Here is a 21,273-nt window from a genome sequence, read left to right as displayed (position 1 = left end):
AAAGTTCACTTTTCTTAATTGCCTCGTTCCTCGTAAACGAAAACGATTAGATCGAAAAATAGCCCTCGATATATGTGACTATGGCAATTTGCGACGCGATTAGACTCTTCAAAATTGATCTACGCTTGCTGCAGAAAATCACGAAAGTTCAAGTGAAAATGAAATTCAAATGACTTCCTTTAAATGGAAATATCGCTACTAAAATTTGCCAACAAAATTCCACGTCGGGCTACAATTTCACGATCTAACGATACCATCCCAATTATAATTTTCGATCCAAGCAATACAACAATAATCAGCATGATAAAAACGACCGGTGAACGAACAATCGACGTTGCAAACGTGGTCGGCCTAATTTGCAAAATAATCGCGACGTGGATTTACAGAGTGTACGCACGCGGATGTTCAACACGATACACGTATGGCAAACAAAGATTTCGGGGCTCGTCCGCGTTCGTATTGTTTGCTGTCCAACAAGGCAAAGCACGACCATCGATTCCGACAACGTAGACGCGGGTCCTCGTGTCTGTTCGCGTTTGTTTGCTCGTTTGTTGCGCATCACGCCAATCCTGCTCGTCGAATTTTCCCTATCCTACAATAAGATCCAGCCGCGCTACTGTTTGCCTTTCATTTGCTCGTCAACGATGGATATCCATCTTGGACGTTTTATTCCTCAAACCAACGTCCTTCGTGACTTCTTGTTTACAATGTTGTTTATTCGAACTTTACTCTTGGATTTTAATTAATTTCATCGTAAATTGTAAATTCTTTACCATTGTACCTCGTCGGATATCTTCCGATTTCCTTCGAATGTCTCATTCGTAAAATGAAAGTAACGAAACGAAGTAAAACTATTCTCGATACTAAAATCAAATATCCAAAAATTAGCTACGTTTTATTTCGTCGATTTTCTTAACGATCAACTCAATGATATGACAATATAGATTTGAAAAGATATAGATTAATCATCGTTTTGCCGAATAGTTTTAGAATGGTACGAATTGTCTTGGATATTTCATCTTTCTTCTGACGCGTTTGATGATTCATACCGCTTAATACTTGATACGAACTAAAGAGGAATAGAAGAGAATTTTCGTCGGATGGCGATCAATAATCTAGATATTCGATATCCACCGATGAATGAAAGATTATGGTACGAGTTGAGAAACTTTCACGCGGAATATGTATAAAGGATCTTGCTCCTAACGGCCAGCGTTTCATACTTGCTAAACGTTTCACGTCGATATTTAATATTTATGAGCGCGTAAAACACGCGTAACTGTAAAAGCGTCGAAACTTGTGTGCGAAGCGAGACATGAACTCATCGATAAAATCATATCGTTGATCAGTATTCATCGTTCACATATAAAAAGGCGGATGCCGATATCAACTACGAATCGTTCGATCTCGAATAGAATTTCATGTTTAATATCGATGTTCGTTATTCTTCCGACCAGAACGTCTCTTAACACTTTGACTGCCACGCCGAAATCACACGATTCGCTCAGGATGTCACGGGAGTAATTTTATTATTCAAAACATATAATGGCAAAATAATAATAAATCGATGATGCAAGACAATGTTCTTCCCCAATGGACCGTTTATCTTATTGGCGCAATGGTACCAGTTGATAGCGACATATTATAACAAGGCTTCGTTTATTTCGACAAACCATTCGCATTTGTTATTTCGTCGCAAGCAAAACGTGTAGAATATATTGTTGAAACGTGTAAAAGATATTAGTAAACGGCATTTGCTCGTTCTATATACAGGGTGGTTGGTAACTGGTGGTACAAGCGGAAAGGGAGTGATTCTACGCGAAAAAAGATGTCGAAAATATAGAACAAAAATCTAAAAATTTTAAAATTTTTAAAATAACGTCAATCGAGACAACGATCTACAGTGAGATCCGTTATAACGGGACGCGATAAAGTGCACGCGTACCGAGCGAAAATTCAAAGTCGATTTTCTCGAAAACAAAGCCTCAAACGAAAAATTTTTATTCTATATTTTCGACTTCTTTTTTCGCGTAGAATCACCCCCTTCCCGCTTGTACCACTAGTTACCAACCACCCTGTATAATAGTAAAATATGTGCACACTTCTAACTTCAATTATATGATTATACAGCAGCATTTGCGATTATTTTCTAAGGTGTGTTTTTAATAATATTCGTAGATTACCCCTCAAAGATGTGGATACAAAACACAATGCACCTTTAGATGCAAGATTTGTTCTCATTTTTTTTTTGTTTTGTTTTTATTGATGTGATAAAAATGTTTAATCGTTCAATGGGGCACTTTTTATTTCAAAATATTTTCTATTTATCGGTTATATTCAAAATCCCTTAATTGTCAATTTTCATACAATTTTTACAATTGTAAGAAGCTCAAGCGCTCCGGTCAACAATGATCAACGTGACAGTCAAAGTGTTAATCGATGTTCGCTGTTCACTGCTACGTAATTATAACGTAGAATATTAATATTCGTAGAAACAAGGATAAAGAGATTGAAAAATGATCTCTTATTTCGTGCTCTGGCATTTGCATGATTTACCATTTAAATTTCGCAATTATCAACAAGTGTTTCAAGAATTCATAGAAACTGCGATTAAATCCGTGTCGACGATGGTTTTGTTAGTCGAATTGCAGAAGTAATTCCAAGAGAAACTCCTTGTCGACGAGTCTAATTAACCAATTTATCATGAACACCTGTGTAAAAGAGACCTAATTTCTGCCAGAGAGTTAAACACGATCGCTCGTTACGAGCAGGCGACGTTCGTTTAATCCGGCTATAACTATAACGCGACGAACAAACCTGCGCTCGTTGGAAACAGGATCGTAAAATGCAAATTGGTGGACCGATCGACGCGATTGGCCAGCCAGCTCTCTCAACGGAATACGGGACAAACAAATACGGGGTGGTTGAGATAACATTCACGTTCGAGATACGATGCTGTCTCCTAGAATATATAAATATAACGCGAGTATCTCAGACAGAAAAATCGGCAGAAAATATGACGGTATCGTTTTGCTTCGTTCAGATAAAATCTAACAGGTGTTCGTTGTGTTTAGGCAAATTGAGAATTATGGAAAGATGGTTATTAACAGGTTACTAAACCAGTAGATGAGAGATTGCAGAAAGTTAATATATTAAAATCGTAAAGTAACTGTTCAGAAACATTGAAACGAATTCAAGCAATATTACATTAAAAATTGTAGGATTGTTTAAGAAGCAAGATACCAAATCGAAAATGGTACAGTCGGTGTAAGTAGAAAAATTACGTTAGGAGTTACGGTATATTTTAACAAATGAATTAAGAAAATAAATCAGAGACTACGAAATTGCCTTCCATCGAGATCCATAAATCGAAGATTACAATATGCTCGAGCGAATAAATTAACATGCTAATCGGCAGTTGTAAAATTAATTTGAAAATACTTCTCAAGATATCTCGGATTATAAATTCTACAAAGTCAGAGTACGTCGAAATCATAGATCAGAAATTGCAGAATTTTGAAACGCGTAGAAGATAATACAAATGTGGAGGTTGGTTGATCGTGTGTTTTAAATGGCGACATAACTCTATGTTAAAATCGTCAAGAGTATTTAAAATAATTAATAAATACAAAGAACTTTCGTTAAGACGCTCGGTACAAATTGATTCGCTAAGACTGTGTATAGATCGCTATTAAAATCGCGAAAAATTGAGACTGAAAAACTGATATTGATTCGCACGACTGACTAACTTCTGAAGAACATGGTCGTCTATTTATACCGGTCGAGGGAGTACCGGAAAATATAAATTCGTCTTCCTTTGACGATTGCACGTAGCGGCGACATTTTTCTTGCCCGGAGTTTATTTATTATTATATTATGTATGTATCTTAACGATGTTGATACTCCGAGACAAAACAACAACATGATTGTTGCTACACAAACATAGGTGGCAAGCATAAGTGGCAGAAGTATAAAATTTCGAGACTGACACGATCGAAAAGATCGGAGAATGACGAATGGAATCTCCATTTTAACGAAAAAAAGTCTCGTGAACCGCGCAAGGTGATGAGAATGGAGGAGAAAAAGGAAAAGGTGAAGTCTAAACAGCGGAGACCGAAAAGTCCGAAGAAGAAAATCGTACGGTAAGAGCGAGCCAGCTGATAAAGGGAAGCGTCGAAACGTGGAGATATTTCACCCCCTACGTTTTACTTTCTTTTTCTTTCTTCTTCTTTTTAATTTATCCACTAGCGACGAAAGTACTTGTGCGAGATCGAGATAATCGGAAATCTACGGCAACGGCTTTTATGTTCTTCATTTCTTTTCACCGTGTATACTTTTCTTCGATCGTCCGGAAAAGTGGAGCGTTCCACGACCAAAGAGCAATAAAAAAAAGAAACGTTTCCTTTTTTTGTGCCTCTCACGATTGTTTGCTTCCCTCGGTAACGAGAGGAAGTTTCGAGATTTTTCAGAATATTCGGAATTGGTTTTCTTTTGCTCGTTTACGTACACTTTGCCGGATTTTCGCATGGAAAATGCTTGATCGATCGCTTCTCATATCCTCATTGATCGAAGAATTCTTATTTCAGAGATTTTACGCTTTAGAACGCAGCGATTCGAGAATTTTTTCAACGTTGATTAACGTATCACGAAAAGAGGAATAAATAAACATTATGGATATCAAAGCGATCGATCAGATATTTTCATTCTTGGCCTCAAAGACAAAAATTCTTACTCGAACGAGTCCTTCTATTTCCATTCTTCGTGTTGTTATATATTTTATAAATTATCTTTCATTAATAATTGCATTTGCGAACCATCTTCGAGGCCAAGAATTTAATTGCAGGATTTTTAACAGGTTTCTCGAATTTAGATAAGATTTCAAAGCAGGAGGAGGATCGAATCAATTCTAAATTTGGCGAAGTTATTTATATTGTTGTAACAAACATTTTTTTTTACATTAAAGTCCTTTAGATTTTTCTTCGTTGCCAAATTGACAAATTGATGATCGCTCGAAGAATCACGAAAGATATTATTGTACGGCAGCTGTACGTCGCCAGAATTGTTAAAATTATAATTAAATTATATCGGTCTAACTATTTTCCTTAAAGTTTCCATCTTTGTTTTCTCTTTTTATGGAATATGTATTCAGTGAAAATTTAAAGGATGTCAGTTCGAAGGGAAGATGCGACTTAGCAACGCACAGCTGCAGTTATTTTCACATTTGTCAGTTGATCGATGCGCAGCGGCGATTTATCCAGACCTGCACGCTTTTCCGTGCTGAATTTCGAGGAAATGAAAATTGAGAGGCCGATATGGGGAGAAATTGCATTCTCCTCTTTGATTGCGCATCCATCAACGTGTCCTCGATCGTGAGATTCGTGCGTGACCCACAAAATTCCTGTTGTTGGTTCTTGAACCATTCCAATCCGCGTCTCATTCCTTTCTACGTGTCAACAATCGGCAAATATAAAAGAACAATACATATAATTCTCCTTCTTCGTCAGAAGTGTAAATTTCACTCACAATTTCTATAACGAGTTCTTCTATTTTCTATTTCTCTTTTGCGATTTTTCCTTTTTTCAAATAAACGCAATATCTTATATAAAATTTTAAGAATTTACAAAATCCATATATCTATGTTAAAAATATAGAAGCTTAAGTTATGAGAAGTTCAAAGTGGAGTATCTTAAAGAAACATTTGCAATGTATAAAATTTACACGATTTTTCTCTAATTCTATTTTCTTTTAATTTTCGTTCGACAAAATTTTCGTGAAAATATCGATAGAAATTGTCGATGAAATTTTTATTCAATGTATACGAAGAAGAAACGTCAACACGAATCTGCCGATCGATCGATAAGAATAAAATTTGTATAGTAAGATATAACCGAGAGATATTTTAATATTTTGTTTATTTGACAGGTGAACAACGCGACAGCGAGGGTGCAGACGAAAAAACCACCGACGGTACCCAACGGTAGGTTTAATCTTATTTTTCACGCTTACAAATCTTTCTTTACAAAATACAAACAATGTAGAAATCTTATCCACAGTTGTGTGTTTTAATTCACGCGATTCTTTAATTTCCATTTCTAATCAAAGATCCCAAACTTGATGCTAAATAATGTTATGGTATTTTCGATGCTCGTACAATCTTCGCCGGCTCTTCTATTTTTCGCTAAAGTAAATATGCGATCGGTGCTTCGTTTGATTAAACGTTTATTCTGACTGAATTAATTAAGATGGAAATTTAGCTCCTTGAAACGCGTGAATACGAAACTGTGAGCCATTCGATCGCTTTGCGAATGAAGATGAAATAGGCAAAGAATATTAGACGAATCGTAGAATATGATTCTTTACGAGGAGAGTCCGCGTTTCTAATCCGATCGATAGAGCACTAAGAGCTCGTGCAAGCGATTGACTTTAATCTAAATCTAATCGCGATTGCATTGCACGAGCTTGTTAAAATCGCGACTTAATCCGGATCAACAGCATCGGCCATTTGTGGACGAGATCTGTGTCGAAACATCTATTCGTACTTGGAGAAACTCGAAGAAGTCGTGTTTCCTTCCATAGCAACGATTTCTTCCTCCTATGATATTTTCTTAAACGTCCAAAAAATTTCTTTCGTTTTATGCACATTTTTCGTTTTATGTTATTTTATCGAATTACCTATGATTCGTTTTGTTCTGTCAAGATAAAGATCACAACGTTCGACAGATTAGATTTCATGTTTGTATAAAAATGCATCGTTGTAAAAGACGTGTCTGTAGAAGACACTTTTCGGACAACCTAATATTTCCGAATGGGGACGTTCGATCGATCGAAAACTCGGTGACTGTCGATTAAATGAAATTTCTAAGATGCTTTCGTAATTAATGAAACAGCAATGTTTCAAACACGAGTTGAGTATTTTTGTCGGAGGTAAATTACGACGTGTTCTTCGCGTTACTTCGCTTATCTTGAAAATTTATTAGAGCCAATTTAAGACTGATGTGATGTAGATGAACTTTCGACTTAGCGGAGGATTAATTAAATCCAATGGACAGATGTGATTGATAGAGAGGATGTGTAATAACAGAAAATTGACGCTTTGTTGAGTAACTGTATTCGAAGGAGAAGATTGATTAGCCGAAGTGATCGAATATTACAGAGATGAAATTTATTTGCAACATTATCGTATCAGTAATTTTTCAAAGTTGAGATAAACCCAAGTGAACAGGAAAAATATATAAAACGATGATTAGATACAAATAAACAGAACGATATACATGCAATGTACAATTATTTATGCAACTCACAGATAGTTACATACATGCAAAGCGCGAAATTAAATGGAATTAGCTGTTAATTAATACAAATCTAGGTAAATACGATATTATAATTAATAATTACTATCATCCAGCTATCATAACACAATTATAAATAATCGACACTAAAACAACAATAACTATGATTGACTGCCAAGTATTTCCCAACGCGAAAGCCTAGTACGAATAACCCGTATCAGACGCACCGACGTGCGATGAAAGCGTCTCTAATTATAGTCAAACTTGTTAGTCCATAATGGGTGACCGATTGACGCGCCACCATTTGAAGAAACGAGATTCGATTCGATTCGTTTGACCACGTGCAACGCGCGTGTAATGCATTTTGAAACGTTGCTTCTATCGCTCTCCGAGAAATTACGTTTGCGAAATACGCGTGTTCCCATAGATTTCTTGGAATCGAAATCGAGATACTGTCGGATAAATAAGGAGCTAGAAAGTTACTCTGTTGATTACGTAAAGTAAAATTGTCCGAAGTATCGAATTCAAAATTCCGCAAAATCAGAGCAAGCTGTAAAACTGCAATTCATAATGTTTATTAAATTAAAATGATAGATCAGAGATTATAGAATTAAGCAGAAAATCGTAGGAAGTAAAATTATCTAACATACCGGATATGCTGAAGATTACAATATTTTTCAACAAGTGGGTCGTTATATATACAGGGCGGTTGGTAACTGGTGGTACAAGCGGGAAGGGGGCGATTCTACGCGAAAAAAGAAGTCGAAAATATAGAATAAACATTTTTCGTTTGAGGCTTTGTTTTCGAGAAAATCGACTTTGAATTCTCGCTCGGTACGCGTGCACTTTATCGCGTCTCGTTATAACGGATCTCACTGTAGATCGTTGTCTCGATTGACGTTTTTTTTTTAATTTTTAAAATTTTTAAATTTTACATTTTTATTCTATATTCTCGACTTCTTTCTTCGCGTAGAATCACTCCCTTGCCGTTTGTACCACCAATTACCAACCACCCTGTATATAATATTTTTTCACGAGGTTTCAAGGTTATCTGTATATTTTTAAACGGAACCCTACATCTTTTTATCCATCGATTGATGCCTCTTTTCATTCTCTATACGAAAATATCGAGGTAAACCTGTCCGAAAATGCTTAGTTTAAGAAATATTTTAATCTTAATTCTGTAAGACTTGGCGTACGACAGACAAATTCATAGCCTCGTGTTTATCTTTCCCTCGTTTCTCATGCGATACATTTGATAAAATTAACATAGAAGTATCTTTTAAACTATACATTTTCCGACACAAGTACCCACCTTAATACTTTTCTATGGAGAATAAAAAATTACGTGCGTTGACGTAGAAAGATATACAGAGTTCTATTTTTAAAAATACCGATAATCTTGAAATTTCCTTAGAAAAAAAAGGAGAAGAAAGATAGAATGAACTTGAAAAAGAAATCTTTCCACCGTTACGCGTCTCCCCTGAAATAGTTTAACCGCGTCCTGAGAAACTTCTTCGTGCGATCGCGACTAAGGCAGATATTTTCGTGATCTCATTTAACTGAGACACCCTGTATTATACATTTTGACTTAAAGAGGACAGTAGAATTCTACACAGAAAGTCAATTAGTCCACAAAGAAGGAATTTTTCTAATCCGCTAAACGATCGACCAACGAAAACAAACGACCGATTGATAACTGTTCCTTCGATCGAACCAATTCCTTTCTCGACCGCATCCCGCAATGAAATTCACTGCAGCATTCAAATCGCGCAATTAACCGCAAGCTGCAGCCACTAGGTACCACACGCGGCACGATTAAGGCCGACGGAGAACGTTCGACGCCTGACTGGTATGCGTCCTAACACAAACGTCTCGTAACAACCGCCTCGACCGCCATTCCCACAAATTCGCCTTAGTCGTACGTCGATTCTCGTCACCCATCGAATTCCTCCAGCGATAAAGTCGATTTCAGTTCATTCCATTAACTGTGTTTCTAAAGCTTATCGAACGATTGGGACGCGGAGCGATTAATAATCCGCTTGTCGGCGTACGTGTCGCTGATAAAACGGTGAAAGCTGGAACGAACGACCGCGGCGACGTTTTATCATTTTCCGTAACGTCGATGGGGAAAATGGTTGAGCCAATCTGTGAACGCAGAGAAATTTCCCAAACCAAACTCGGTTATGCTTGCACCATTTAACTTGTACAATTCCCTGCGCGCGGAAACTCGCGGTAAATCGTGCAGGAAGTCATCATGTTCTAATTTATTAACAGAAATTACAAGGCACTGAATTCAAAATCGTCCCAGACGAAGCGTTGTATAGGTACATAGAGGCGTTCGACCACAGTTTCGCTATTGTATGGATCGAGCGCGTTCCGGTCAGGCTGATATTTTTGTCGAATGCCGTTAATCTTAACAAAAATGTCAACGTGACGTTAACGTTTCGTATGAAATTCTTTTTCGTCCACCTGACATCGTTGGACGATGAAAATTTTCATAAATGCACGAGCATTCGCCAACAACTGATTACGGATAGCGCGGATAAAAGACAATTTTAAAGCGAGTATAACGCGGCACAAAGCTGACGGGTTATGAAAAAATCTCTCAACGTTATTACTTGGCGCAGATTCTTAGAATTTACGATTGCAATTTCAAAGTATAGCCTCAAAGGAACGAACGAACGGTATAATTCCTAAAATACTAATCTCTGTCGATACGTTGCAATTGTCTTTTTGCCTGCTGTGCCGCGTATCCTTTTTCCTTGTTCGTCCTGGAAACATGTACAAAGCTATAGCAGAGAGACGACAGAGTGAATATTCCAGCGATCTATCATCCACGGAAAAAGCCTTTTTCCTTGACGCGAGTCTTGAAAATTTCATTCCATCGCTAAGCTTTCGTCATTTTGTCACGTCATCGAAGGAAAAGGTTTTCGCATGAACGCGTAAATTTCGTACCGAAACGACGCGACCTAAAGCGAAGGCTCCTCGCGTCGCGACCAAAAGTAGACGCTGAGTCGTTGATGTTACGCGTATTATACAATGTGGCCCTGAAAGAGAAACGTTTATGGAAATTCGCCGCTATAGGACCGTGGCAGTGAATTTTCACCCGAGTCGAAAATATAAAACGTAATCCGTTGATATGGAAATTGCTGTTGCGGGATAATGCCGATAAAATTGCGCTTGTGGCGTTATCTGTTATTGCGGAGAAATTAGATGTCGTCCGAATTAATTAAATTCTCCCCGCTACCCGCAATGATGGGGACGGGGATGGGTGGTATTTGTATGTGCATCATGCGAGATGTTCACCGAACGAGCCTCGATTTAATATTGTCTTTGTTGGTTGATTGATATCATGCCCAGTTCTTCTCGGTTAATCGCTAATTTTCTCTTATTAAACAATATTCTAGAAATAATCTAATTGTCATTTTGTATTTTCATAATAGTACATGTAATTATTTTGGTAGTATATATTACAGTAATATTTTGTAATATTACTAAATATATATTATTAAATCAACGAGAGCGAAAGAAATAAAAATTCATAATTTTAGTACTTTTAGAACACGTTCTGCATCAAATTATTTTTCGGTACGCTGTTTCATATACGTGTAAAAATACTCTCTTTTGTGGTTTTTGATCATTTTCTCTGATATGGAATATTACCTTTTTCATAAAATAAATATTCATTGTGTCTATTCAATTTATAAAATGAATAAATATCCATTTTCCTATAACGTATTCATGCATATGAAATGCATAATACAACAAATTCAATTTCCACCGTAGAAACTTCACTTTACTTTCATACGTGATCAATTACAGCTTTTATCCTCATAGACGATTCCATTAGAAAAGATCACGCTCCTTCTTATAAATGATCAATCGCAATCTTTATTCTTACAGGCAAACGAAATTCCTATTACAGAGGGTTAAATGCCTTGCCATAATCGACTTCTTAGATAGCAGAAAAAGACCTTTCTGAATGCGCAGCAATTTCCTCGCATTTCACGAGAATTCCACGAGAATTTCGTTCTCGTTATCGGTGTCATCGATTGCAAGTATCGCGGCATCGTGTGAAATTCGTGTAACGATTTCTCCCGAGGCTTTGGTGCTCGGTAACTTTTAATTTTCCTCCGGCGATGGGTTACCAGCGAACCGACCACCCCGTCACGTTTTTCCACGCGCTGCTTTATGGAACATTTCCCCTGGGGTGATGTCTACGTGGAATCGCAGTTTCTTTTGCTTACTTCTCTCGCTCTCTGCTCGGTCTCTATACTTTCAAAGCGAATATTTCTAGCTGACAGACGAACCATCGTCTGCCAAAGACTGTCCTTGAATCACAGTTTAACGAAATGGCCACGATATCTCCAGGATAGAGTTTGCGGAAACTTGTCGTGAAAGAACACCGAGGTCACCCTGTTTGCCATCAAACTTTCTCGTTCGTGGAAAACCCGATATTTCAACGTTTCAAAAGTTAAACTGATCGACTACTATCTTCGTAAATTTCTCAGTTTTATCACTCGGGTATAGAATTAAGGTAAACTTTGGAAAGTAATTTTGTGGAAAACGTCATCGCTTCTTTTTATTTTTCGATTTATAGGATTGATCAGTGAGCAGTTTATTTAACGCTAGAATCGTCGACGGTTTATTTATGAAACTTCCACCGAAGAAATAAGAACGAGAGATGTACAAACGCCACATAACGTAGGAATATTGGAGTTTTATTCGCGAATGTAAATGAAAATATTAGCAGCTATGCGCAATAATAAAATAACAATAGCTTTCAGTGTAATTTCATTTCCAACGATTCGTAAAGAGAATTTTCTCGTTTCTCGATCGAACCATGGTCTTCGAAGAACATGTCTTTGTCCATATAGTTTGCAAAAAATCATTGACATTTCCAAAAACCCACCATTATAAATTTATCAAATTTCTGTGAAACATTGGCCTGTCTGATGATCTGTTACTCGAACAATTCCAGTATTAAATGAATAATTCCACCTGATACAAACGAGAAATATGGGCCAGAGTGACGAATTTATTTCTATCCATTTCCATCTCTACGGACGCTTTAAATTGCGTTGTTTTCGTCACGGACAAAGGTATCGCGGAAGATAAGCTGGCTCTGTTTGTCGAACGAATCTTCGATAGGAATCGACGTTTACTCGAGTATAAAAATATCGTCCTAGAAATCCAGTTTCGCCTTTGTACCTTCTTACAATCGTTCTACTTTTGTATTTTTACTGCTCGTCAATGAAATTCAATTGCATCTGTCTACTTCTCGATCCTAGGAATCAGTTCTTCTCTCATAATTCAATTTAATCGAGATTCTTATAAATAATAAGCTTTACACTGTACTTTAACGTACGTCCTATTAATCTAGCACGTGTGTATGTATATTCTGCGATTCTGTGTATAATATAGAAGCTGTGTACCGGCGGAAATAATTTTGCAAATGGAGAGCGGAAGATCTCCCAACGGTAACATCGTCGTTCGCGAATTACCAAGAACAGCCTACGACGAGAAATATCCAGTGAAGCGAAAGTTTCGCGGCAGATCGAACCCTGGAATATTCGCTAGATTCGTTTCCCTCGCAAAGAAAGCCGTATATTCTTACCTCGTATCGAGGTTACGACGAACGAGACTTTTCCGACGAATCAGTCTTTTCAAACCTTTCGGATATCGATATGCAATTTTTTCTTTTTGCCTTGTCTATCGTTGAAAATTCTTCGAATCGGACAGAGCAGGCGAGGATCTCGATAAGTCACGTTTTATGGAAGAGCAATTTTAAAATTCAATACTCGTCGATCGATTCCACGTTAAAATTATCTTTCCATTTGATTTTTACATTAAAATACGTCGCCTTAAAAATTTTAAAAATAGTAATAACGTCGATTGATTAATAACGATCGAGTTAAGCTAACGTAACGATTAAACTATTATTATTCATTTGATTTATAATTAAAATAATTCAAAAGGCTTATCCCTTTGAATGACAATATAATAATAATATTTTATAATCGATCTGTGATTATAATTATAAAAATAATAACTACGTGACAGCCAACGTGTTGACCGCAGCATTACTCTGTTATTATCTCTATTAAAGCAGTTTCACCGCGCCGGAAAGACACTCTATCGCCGTGAAAAATTTACGAAGCGACCAACCGCACCGGTCTTTCTCAGGGCAATAAGAAACAGAGACAGAAGTGTTCTTTTTATACGCCGTGCACGGTGTTTTCCCGGTGGCGTTTCGTCGACAGCGGGAACATTTCGTGCCGACCAGAGGAAATTTACAGTGGAATGGAACGGTGGGTGCACGTAGCCTCGCGAAAACATACCACGTAACGCCACTTTTCCCTGCTTGTACGTCGCTCGTTGTTTCCGTAATATGTTTGCACAGGCTATGTTCCCCTGTGTAATTTTAAAGAAACGGCCGTTTCGCGTTGCCCTAGAGGAAACGATACACGTTGTGGGAGACGTTGGCGGTTCCAACGCGGTTCACAGGATCGAGATCGAAATGGACGCTGAGAGAAACGCGAGAGTGCGTGCAATAGGAATCCGTGGACATACTGTTAAGATGGTACAGCGACTGAACATAGAATCGTGGAAAAAAAAAATTGTCGCTTAACCTCGCCGCGTTTCTTCTGTCACTTTGAACGTAATTTTATTTTATTTTATTCTATTATTTTTTAATTGAAACATATCTTAAGTTGAAGCAAAATGCGATGAAATTGCTGCCTATACGCAATATCTCAATTCGATTTTATGTCAAATATTCCCTTGGAACATTAGAAATTCTTTTTGTTCTTTTCAAATAAGAGTAAAATTGAAATATAAAAAATCGAGGATCGTAGAGGCGTCATAAGTATACGGACACGTGTTTGTTTTTGACAAAATGTAATTTGGCTAGAAAATTACTGGTAGAAAGATTGAGGATGATTTTATCCTTCGTTGTATCGAATATAACTCTACAATAGAAATCGAAGGTATTGAAACAAAACTATTAGCATAAATATCGAAGAGACTGAAAATTTATTCTCTACGTTTCATTGACTGATAAAGATAAATTGATTGAAATTGTGAAATTTGACGAATATCGAACGAAGCAGGGCAAGTACCCTTACATTACGTTCCAAGCTTTCGATATAAAAATACGAAGCTTTTTATCGTATATAAAAAAGCACATTCTACTGATTACACAGGGTCGAATATTTCCGACTGAAAATTCTTTTCAATAGAGTCAAGCGAAGTAGTTTCGAGTCGTTTCCCCTCCGAATCGAGACGGAGCTCCTTCCCGTTCGCTTTAGAGAAACATACTTTCCATAGAAGCGATGGAACGAAACCGAGTGTGAGAATCGCTCGAATCGAGAAAGCAAACTGTGCCAAGAGCATCTTCTTGATTCGAGTGCACGAGTTTAACAGCGAATACTTATATTATCTTCTTGTAGAATACAGAATGGAACGAACAATGATACTTGGAATTTGTATTCGAGATTTGCATTTAGTTAGGTCGGATAAGAGAATAGACAATAGACAGAGGTAAAATCAAACTAGATTACCTTTTGCAGATGACCTTTTTCGAGGGTTTCTTTCTACGTAATTTTGTCGACCGATTGCTTAGAGATAGCAGGACAGAATTATTAGCATTTTACTTATTGTTCTGGAATAAATATCAAAATTCTAAAGTTTCGAAATTTCAAAGGCTGACAGTTCGAAAATTTCCAAGACAGAAAATCTCAGAGGCATCAAGTTTCAAAATTTCAAAGAACCAAATATTTAAATCCTCGAAGATTCAAAATTCCACAGCTTCGAAATTTTGTAAACGACGATATTTCAAACATTTCGCCTTCAAAAACTTCGACAAGAACGAAATTTTCTCTCCCCAAATCTCTCAGCGATAACCTTCGACACTTGTCAGTTAGTTGTCAGTGATAACCCGCGAATATTTCGCGCGTCATAGCGCAACGATTGTTTATCAAGGAAAAAAAAATTGAGATTTAAATTAGAGGAAGATATGCAGATAATTTTTTGTACAGTAGCTAGCGTGTCCGTAACTGAGGCGTTCGTGGGTCATCCGCGGTTGAAACATAGCTGTTCTAGACACGGGTTAAGGTTGAACGAATAATTCGCCACCTTCCGTTTCGCTTCACCGGAGATACAGCCATCTGGCACGCGAACCTACGATTCATTCTTCCGAGCGACGTCCGCTCGTCAATGATGGCCATCCTGAGCTACAATCGCGAATCATTACGTGCACGTGAATTATCGTTCCTTAATAACGAGTTTATGCCGCTTCGAAGCTTTTACACTCGTGATTTCAATCGGTTGAAGATGATTCAAGATGAAATGCTGATGGATTTATACAAAATTAAAGGTTTCTTCGGGTTTCCCTGCATCCATTATATTCTTTCTGGGTTATCTTGATCTTTGTAGGCTTTGAAAAAATCTAAAATAGTTCTTGAATGCTTATCAACGTCTCTACTATGTTATGCGGTCAATTCGTTCAATCAAATATTCGAAACTTTTTCAGTAGAATGTTTAACGATGAAATTTCACTTAAATCGTCGGTAAGTCGATCAATTCCAGAGAGATTAAATATAATCGCACGATATGTTTATATATAATGCCAGCTTCCAATTTTAAAATAGAAATTCAATTTCTAAAATTCAATCGAAATCAAAATTAAACGAAATATACTTGCAGTAATGAAGAAATAAAAAATTGACGAAAATTCTCTTTATTTCTCTATAGGTTTCGAAATGAATCATTACCTACGCGGAATGTAGTAAATTAAACACTCGATTCATTGAAAATCGAAAACAATTCACCGGCAATTTTTGCCCATTCGCGTCACTCGAATCTATATCGGGATTTTTGATGGATTTTTACGAACCATGGAAAAATGAGCAGGCAAATGTTCGCCGGTAACGTAAGCAACGTCGAATGAGCGCCCGTTTTTATTTGAAATTCCATTATCGGTTCGGTGAAGGGCCGATGCAATCCGAATTACAAATGCCGATCGAAATTGCCCGGTGAAATACGATGTTTCGCGTAATTTATCCCGAACCCTCTGTTCCCGCGTAACGATAAATCCTGGTTCGTTCGCGTATTCATGAAAAAGCCAGTCGTCACACGCGTAATATACATAGACATCCTAGTTTTATCCTAGAACGCTATCCTTTCGCCTTTTGTGAAACGTCTGACAGCAAATTCAACGCGAAGCTTTCCTATAGATCTGTTACAATGGAGAAATATTATAATATTGGCTAGAAACATAATACTAAAACGTTATGATGGAAACATAGTCTCTTCGTTTTTATCATACAGATAAGGAAAACCGTCATCTCTGATATATAAATGGAAAAATAATTTTAACGGTACGATAGAAACGTTATTACACATAGAAAGATTGAAATATCGCAATACTAGAGTGGGGACGTATTAAAAATTAAATTTGTCATGTTAATTTAAAAATTTCATGATACAGAGAAGACGATAACATATGAAAAATAATTATTTTTTCATTTAAATTGTACATCCATTTTGTTTTAATAGTATCTTTCATAGATTAAATTTCTAACGTAGAAGATTCTGTACAAGAGCATAGCGTAACGAAATATCGAGACTTTTTTCTTAAAGACGACTGGTCTATGTCCACCTCGCCTTTAAAAATTTTCCCGGACCATGAAAACCAAGACAGATACACCTTTTCTCTCTTTCAAACGTTTCCTAACCAACGAATCGGCAAAATGGTACCACAACGCTAACGTGAACCGTGTGTATGTGCTTTGTGTTTCAGTATGCGTACAGTGGCCAGAGGGTAGGTGCTTCCACGACGTGCCGGAATCGGCACTGCTGAATCTCTACTTCGAGATCCGTGAGAATTGCCACGGGTTTTCCTGAAGGCGATGCCAAGAAAAAGGCAGCGACAGTGATCACGGCCGAATGAAACAGAGACGTTCAACGAAACTCATCGTCGCCGAGCTACGACCGTGCTCGAAGTATCGCGACAGACAGTGAAAACCTAAAAAAAGTTTCACAATTTTCGTTTGTTTCTTCCCCAACAGCCGCCAACACACCACGACCAAGCCAACATAAAAAAAAAAAAACAAATCAAAAGTAGAACAAAAGAAAGACAGAAAAAGACAGCCACGAGAGTATCTAGGGAGAGACTGGTTCGCTCTCAAGGGAGAGAACAGTCTGATTATCTCCACGATTCACGATAGCTCTTTTATACTGCTACTATATTTTTTTCTTATTTTTTTTTTTTTTCGATCGCATTTTTTCTCCCATAAACTTCGCTGAATAAAAATCAGCGAGCGTTGTCTCTTGAAACATACGATTCTACGTGTCACAGAGACGAGTTAGAGGAGGGGGAAAAAAAACGAATCATTTAAAGTTTCATGAACGAACTTTACAAGTTTTAAGATTAGACGAGACATTTTAAGGTGAAGATAATGTAGACTCGACTCGTTCAAGACACGAAATATCGCGTGAAAACGATACTTTCTTTCGTTTTCTCGCGTTACCACAGGTCTAGCACTGACCCTTAGATGGTCCTCGCGAAAAACGGCTCCGTTTTTACCGTCCCCCCCACGCTCTGTCTGACCCTCTTTTTTAGGGTTCTCGATGATTCCAGCAGAACCAAGGTGGGTGTACAGACTTTATTTAACTACAACTAATTGCTCGTCGTTCAACCAGCTCGCGAACTACTGTCTTATATACTCTTACCTATCGAAGTATATATTTTATCTCACGTAAATTTTTTTCTTTTTTTTTTCTGGTTAATTTTAATCTTTTCTGTCTTCTCACTCGTCTTCCCCCACCCTTGTGTACGAGGGAGAGCTCGTGCTCAATATACCAGGACCCCGATCCTACGTCTTTTTCTCTTACACACACATACACACATGTAAAAACAAACATGGAAGTGTTTGTTGGAACGTGAAAGGAGCAGTCCGTGGTCTTTCCCCGAGCCAGCGGTAGAAAAGTTACGGGAAATCTTTAAGAAGAAGAAAAATTACGCTTGATACGAACGCCTCTCTGACATTCATTAACTCTAGTTTCCAATGTTTTCGAGATTTCTCTTGTATCCTTAGCTTTTCACTCAATTTTTTACACATCGAATCTCTTTTATATCCTTCGATCTTTTCTTCTATTGTCTTTCGAATGTTTCTTTTTTTAAAGAAATCCTAATATTTTACTGTTTTCACGTTCACTACCAGGTGTAATTTTTTTTCATTATCGTCTCGAACGTAAATTTCGCATATTCTTCCGATAGATGAGTGAGAGAAAATTTGAAAATGAACACGTGAGTAGCATCTATCGGTCAGTGGTAGATCGACCCGAGACAGAGCGAGCCTCTGCCTTTCCTGGATCGACGGATCGATGATTCCTAATCGCGAAAACCGATTTCATATCTCGAAGGAAACTTGAGCGAACCATAAATACCGTAAAATACCACTAGGTTCTATCGAGCCTACGTTAGTAAGCGAGAAAGGATCGATGTTCCTCTCGAATCGGAAAGAACGATCGATCCTTGAGCTCTCGAGATTCAAGCGACGTCCTTGACGATTTGCTTTTTTGCTCTCGCTGACGTTTCCACACGACCATTTTTCGCGAGTTTTCGATTAGATCGTAAGGTTAGCGTTAGTCACGGAACTACAGGGTATACGAAAGTATGTATTTTTACGACATTCCAACGATCGGAGAAGCGTTTACTTGTTTCAGCGTTAGCGTAACGTTTGTACTTTAGCTGTTTCATCCGGTTTCTTTGGACATAAATCGATACAGGGTATTATTTCTAGTGATCGTAAGAGAGTTACCTTTTATAGCGTTTTCAAAGTGTCTGTTTAAGGGCAAACTATTACTTTAGTAACGATACATTCCGTATATTGATTATAATGATCGTCAACGTGCTGTTTAAAGTTTCATGAATCACTTCTTAGCTTTGTATTGTTTAGGGAAAAAGAATTCGTCGACGATCTGGATGGCCTTAATGAGTTCCTAATCGTTAATAATTCAACTTTTTATATTCTTCTACTTTATAACGAAGCCAACAATGATACGATAATGACGGGAGAAAAAGAAGATTTGAACGCTAGAGCTATCGGTCTTGTTACAACGAAGCATTTCAAATTTATCCTTTTACATCCATCGAAAATATGCAGGTGCCTTTGACAAAATTAATTTTGTATTTTACTCGGACAGAAATATAATTACCACGCTACCTCGTTTCTGTTATATCATTTTAACGAAGCGTACTCGTGATGTTTAGCAATACGAAGGGACATTATAGGAAAATTGTATGACACAAAGAGGATCCATAGCATCGTAACGTGTCGGGAATAATCTTTTTCTACATCAACCATTCTCAGATTTTTTCAGAGTCACATTTACCTTTTCTAAATTGAACTGTATAACGCCAAGCGTTAAATATTCTCTAACTACTAAACTGTAGTGACGAAATAGCAATTGAGACTTCTCTGTTAAAGACAAGCTGACTAGGATTAGAGGCTAACAATATACACGAAGAACGCGCAAAATACTTGAAATACACAAGTTACACGGAACATGTGTATAAGATATTTAGGCACACGTCGAAGACCGATAGCGTTAGCATGGAATTCTCACGAAGGATACAGCTATAAGCCAAAGGTTTCGCGATAGAATCCCATCGATAGAACGAAGCAGCTCAGCCAGACAGTTGCAAAGTAAACTCCATTCCAGTGATCCAGAACAGTCAGATCGACCAATTCTCTTTCAGGATTCAAAGCACGTTGGCTTTCTCGCGTTCGTGACTTCAGGTGTTTCGCACCTAAGAGGGAAAACGGTATTACTCTCGAGACGAATTTCCAAACGGTACTCGACGAATCGAAATACGCTCATGACACATTCCCATTGTAACAAATTGGAAAGGTAAAGTGGTGCATCAACGCGCGTCCCTTTGAAACGTTTCACTGTCGTCGGCTTCCATTCGAAAAATATAAAAGCGTGCGCCACTTTAACGTTTCCGAGATGTCGATTCGATGGAAAAATGGTACTAGTAACCGTAGTAGTGGATGGAATCGAAGCGTAAAAAACGATCGGAAAAAAAAAGGGAAGAAGACATCGATGGGGTTGGAGACTATGGAGAAGTCACAATAGAGGGCACGCAACGAAGAGAGAAAAGAGAAGAGGGAAGCGACACGATAAGAAAACGGTACAATGTTATACTGGAGAAGACAGGGAATCGAATTAAACGCCGTGACGCCTCGATCGATTCGCTTCTAAGTAGTACGAGTTGACAGGACTTGTTAGTTTCGCGGAAACTTGATTTCGATGTTTCTTGCCTCGATGTGTACGAGTGTCTCGACGAGTATCTCCAACATTGCACAGGATAAAATAATTACGATGGAATATCGGAACCTTGATAATGAATGATAAAAGAGACTGGAGATTAAACTTGTAGAATTTGACCTCTTCGCTCGTAATATCGAGCAACGTTCGTGGCGAGGATTATAATTTCGATTTAATTGTATTTATCGTAGTATGTGGTTCGAAATTTAACTTTACCATTAAAACGTTATAGCGTTATTTGAACTTTAATTTTCATACGTTGTAACGATGTACGTAATCCAAAATACTAATGTTATATGTAAGTTTTATTTATTAACGAAATTTTAGTTTCAACTTTAGTTTCATTGATAAACGTAGCTTAGTGACGATATCTTTTTAATATTTTCGATCCGACGCAATGTTTTATAGATTGCCATTAATGTTATACGCATATAAGAAGAAACTATCAAAAAGCAAGAGTGAGAATTAAAGGAAGTAGCGAGAAATATTAGAACGATTGGTTCTGTGTCACCAATTGATCAGCTTTTTTCCATTTCTCTGCTCTTTTTATTATCAAGGTTCCAATGGACAGATCACTCGCGCGGTTTAAGGAAAGAATGCAGTTACTGTTCGTCGGAAAGCGAGTGATTCAATGTGTTTTCTG

At 37.5% G+C, this 21,273-nt stretch overlaps 1 protein-coding gene across 3 annotated transcripts in view; it reads left to right on the top strand.

Annotated features, from left to right (window-relative positions):
* Positions 1–21,273, top strand: part of LOC126864517 (RNA binding protein fox-1 homolog 2-like) — a 350,319-nt gene that overhangs the window by 285,039 nt on the left and 44,007 nt on the right. For all 3 annotated transcript variants that reach the window (XM_050615950.1, XM_050615952.1, XM_050615951.1), the window contains 2 exons: positions 5,923–5,977; positions 17,095–17,115. In XM_050615950.1, coding sequence (XP_050471907.1) covers positions 5,923–5,977; positions 17,095–17,115 — 76 coding nt within the window. The remainder of the gene's footprint in view (positions 1–5,922; positions 5,978–17,094; positions 17,116–21,273) is intronic.

This window comes from Bombus huntii, chromosome 4 (genome assembly GCF_024542735.1).
Source record: "Bombus huntii isolate Logan2020A chromosome 4, iyBomHunt1.1, whole genome shotgun sequence".
NCBI classification, from domain to species: Eukaryota; Metazoa; Arthropoda; class Insecta; order Hymenoptera; family Apidae; genus Bombus; species Bombus huntii.
Note: the sequence above shows the minus strand (reverse complement) of the source record. Positions and strands in the feature narration are given on the sequence as shown.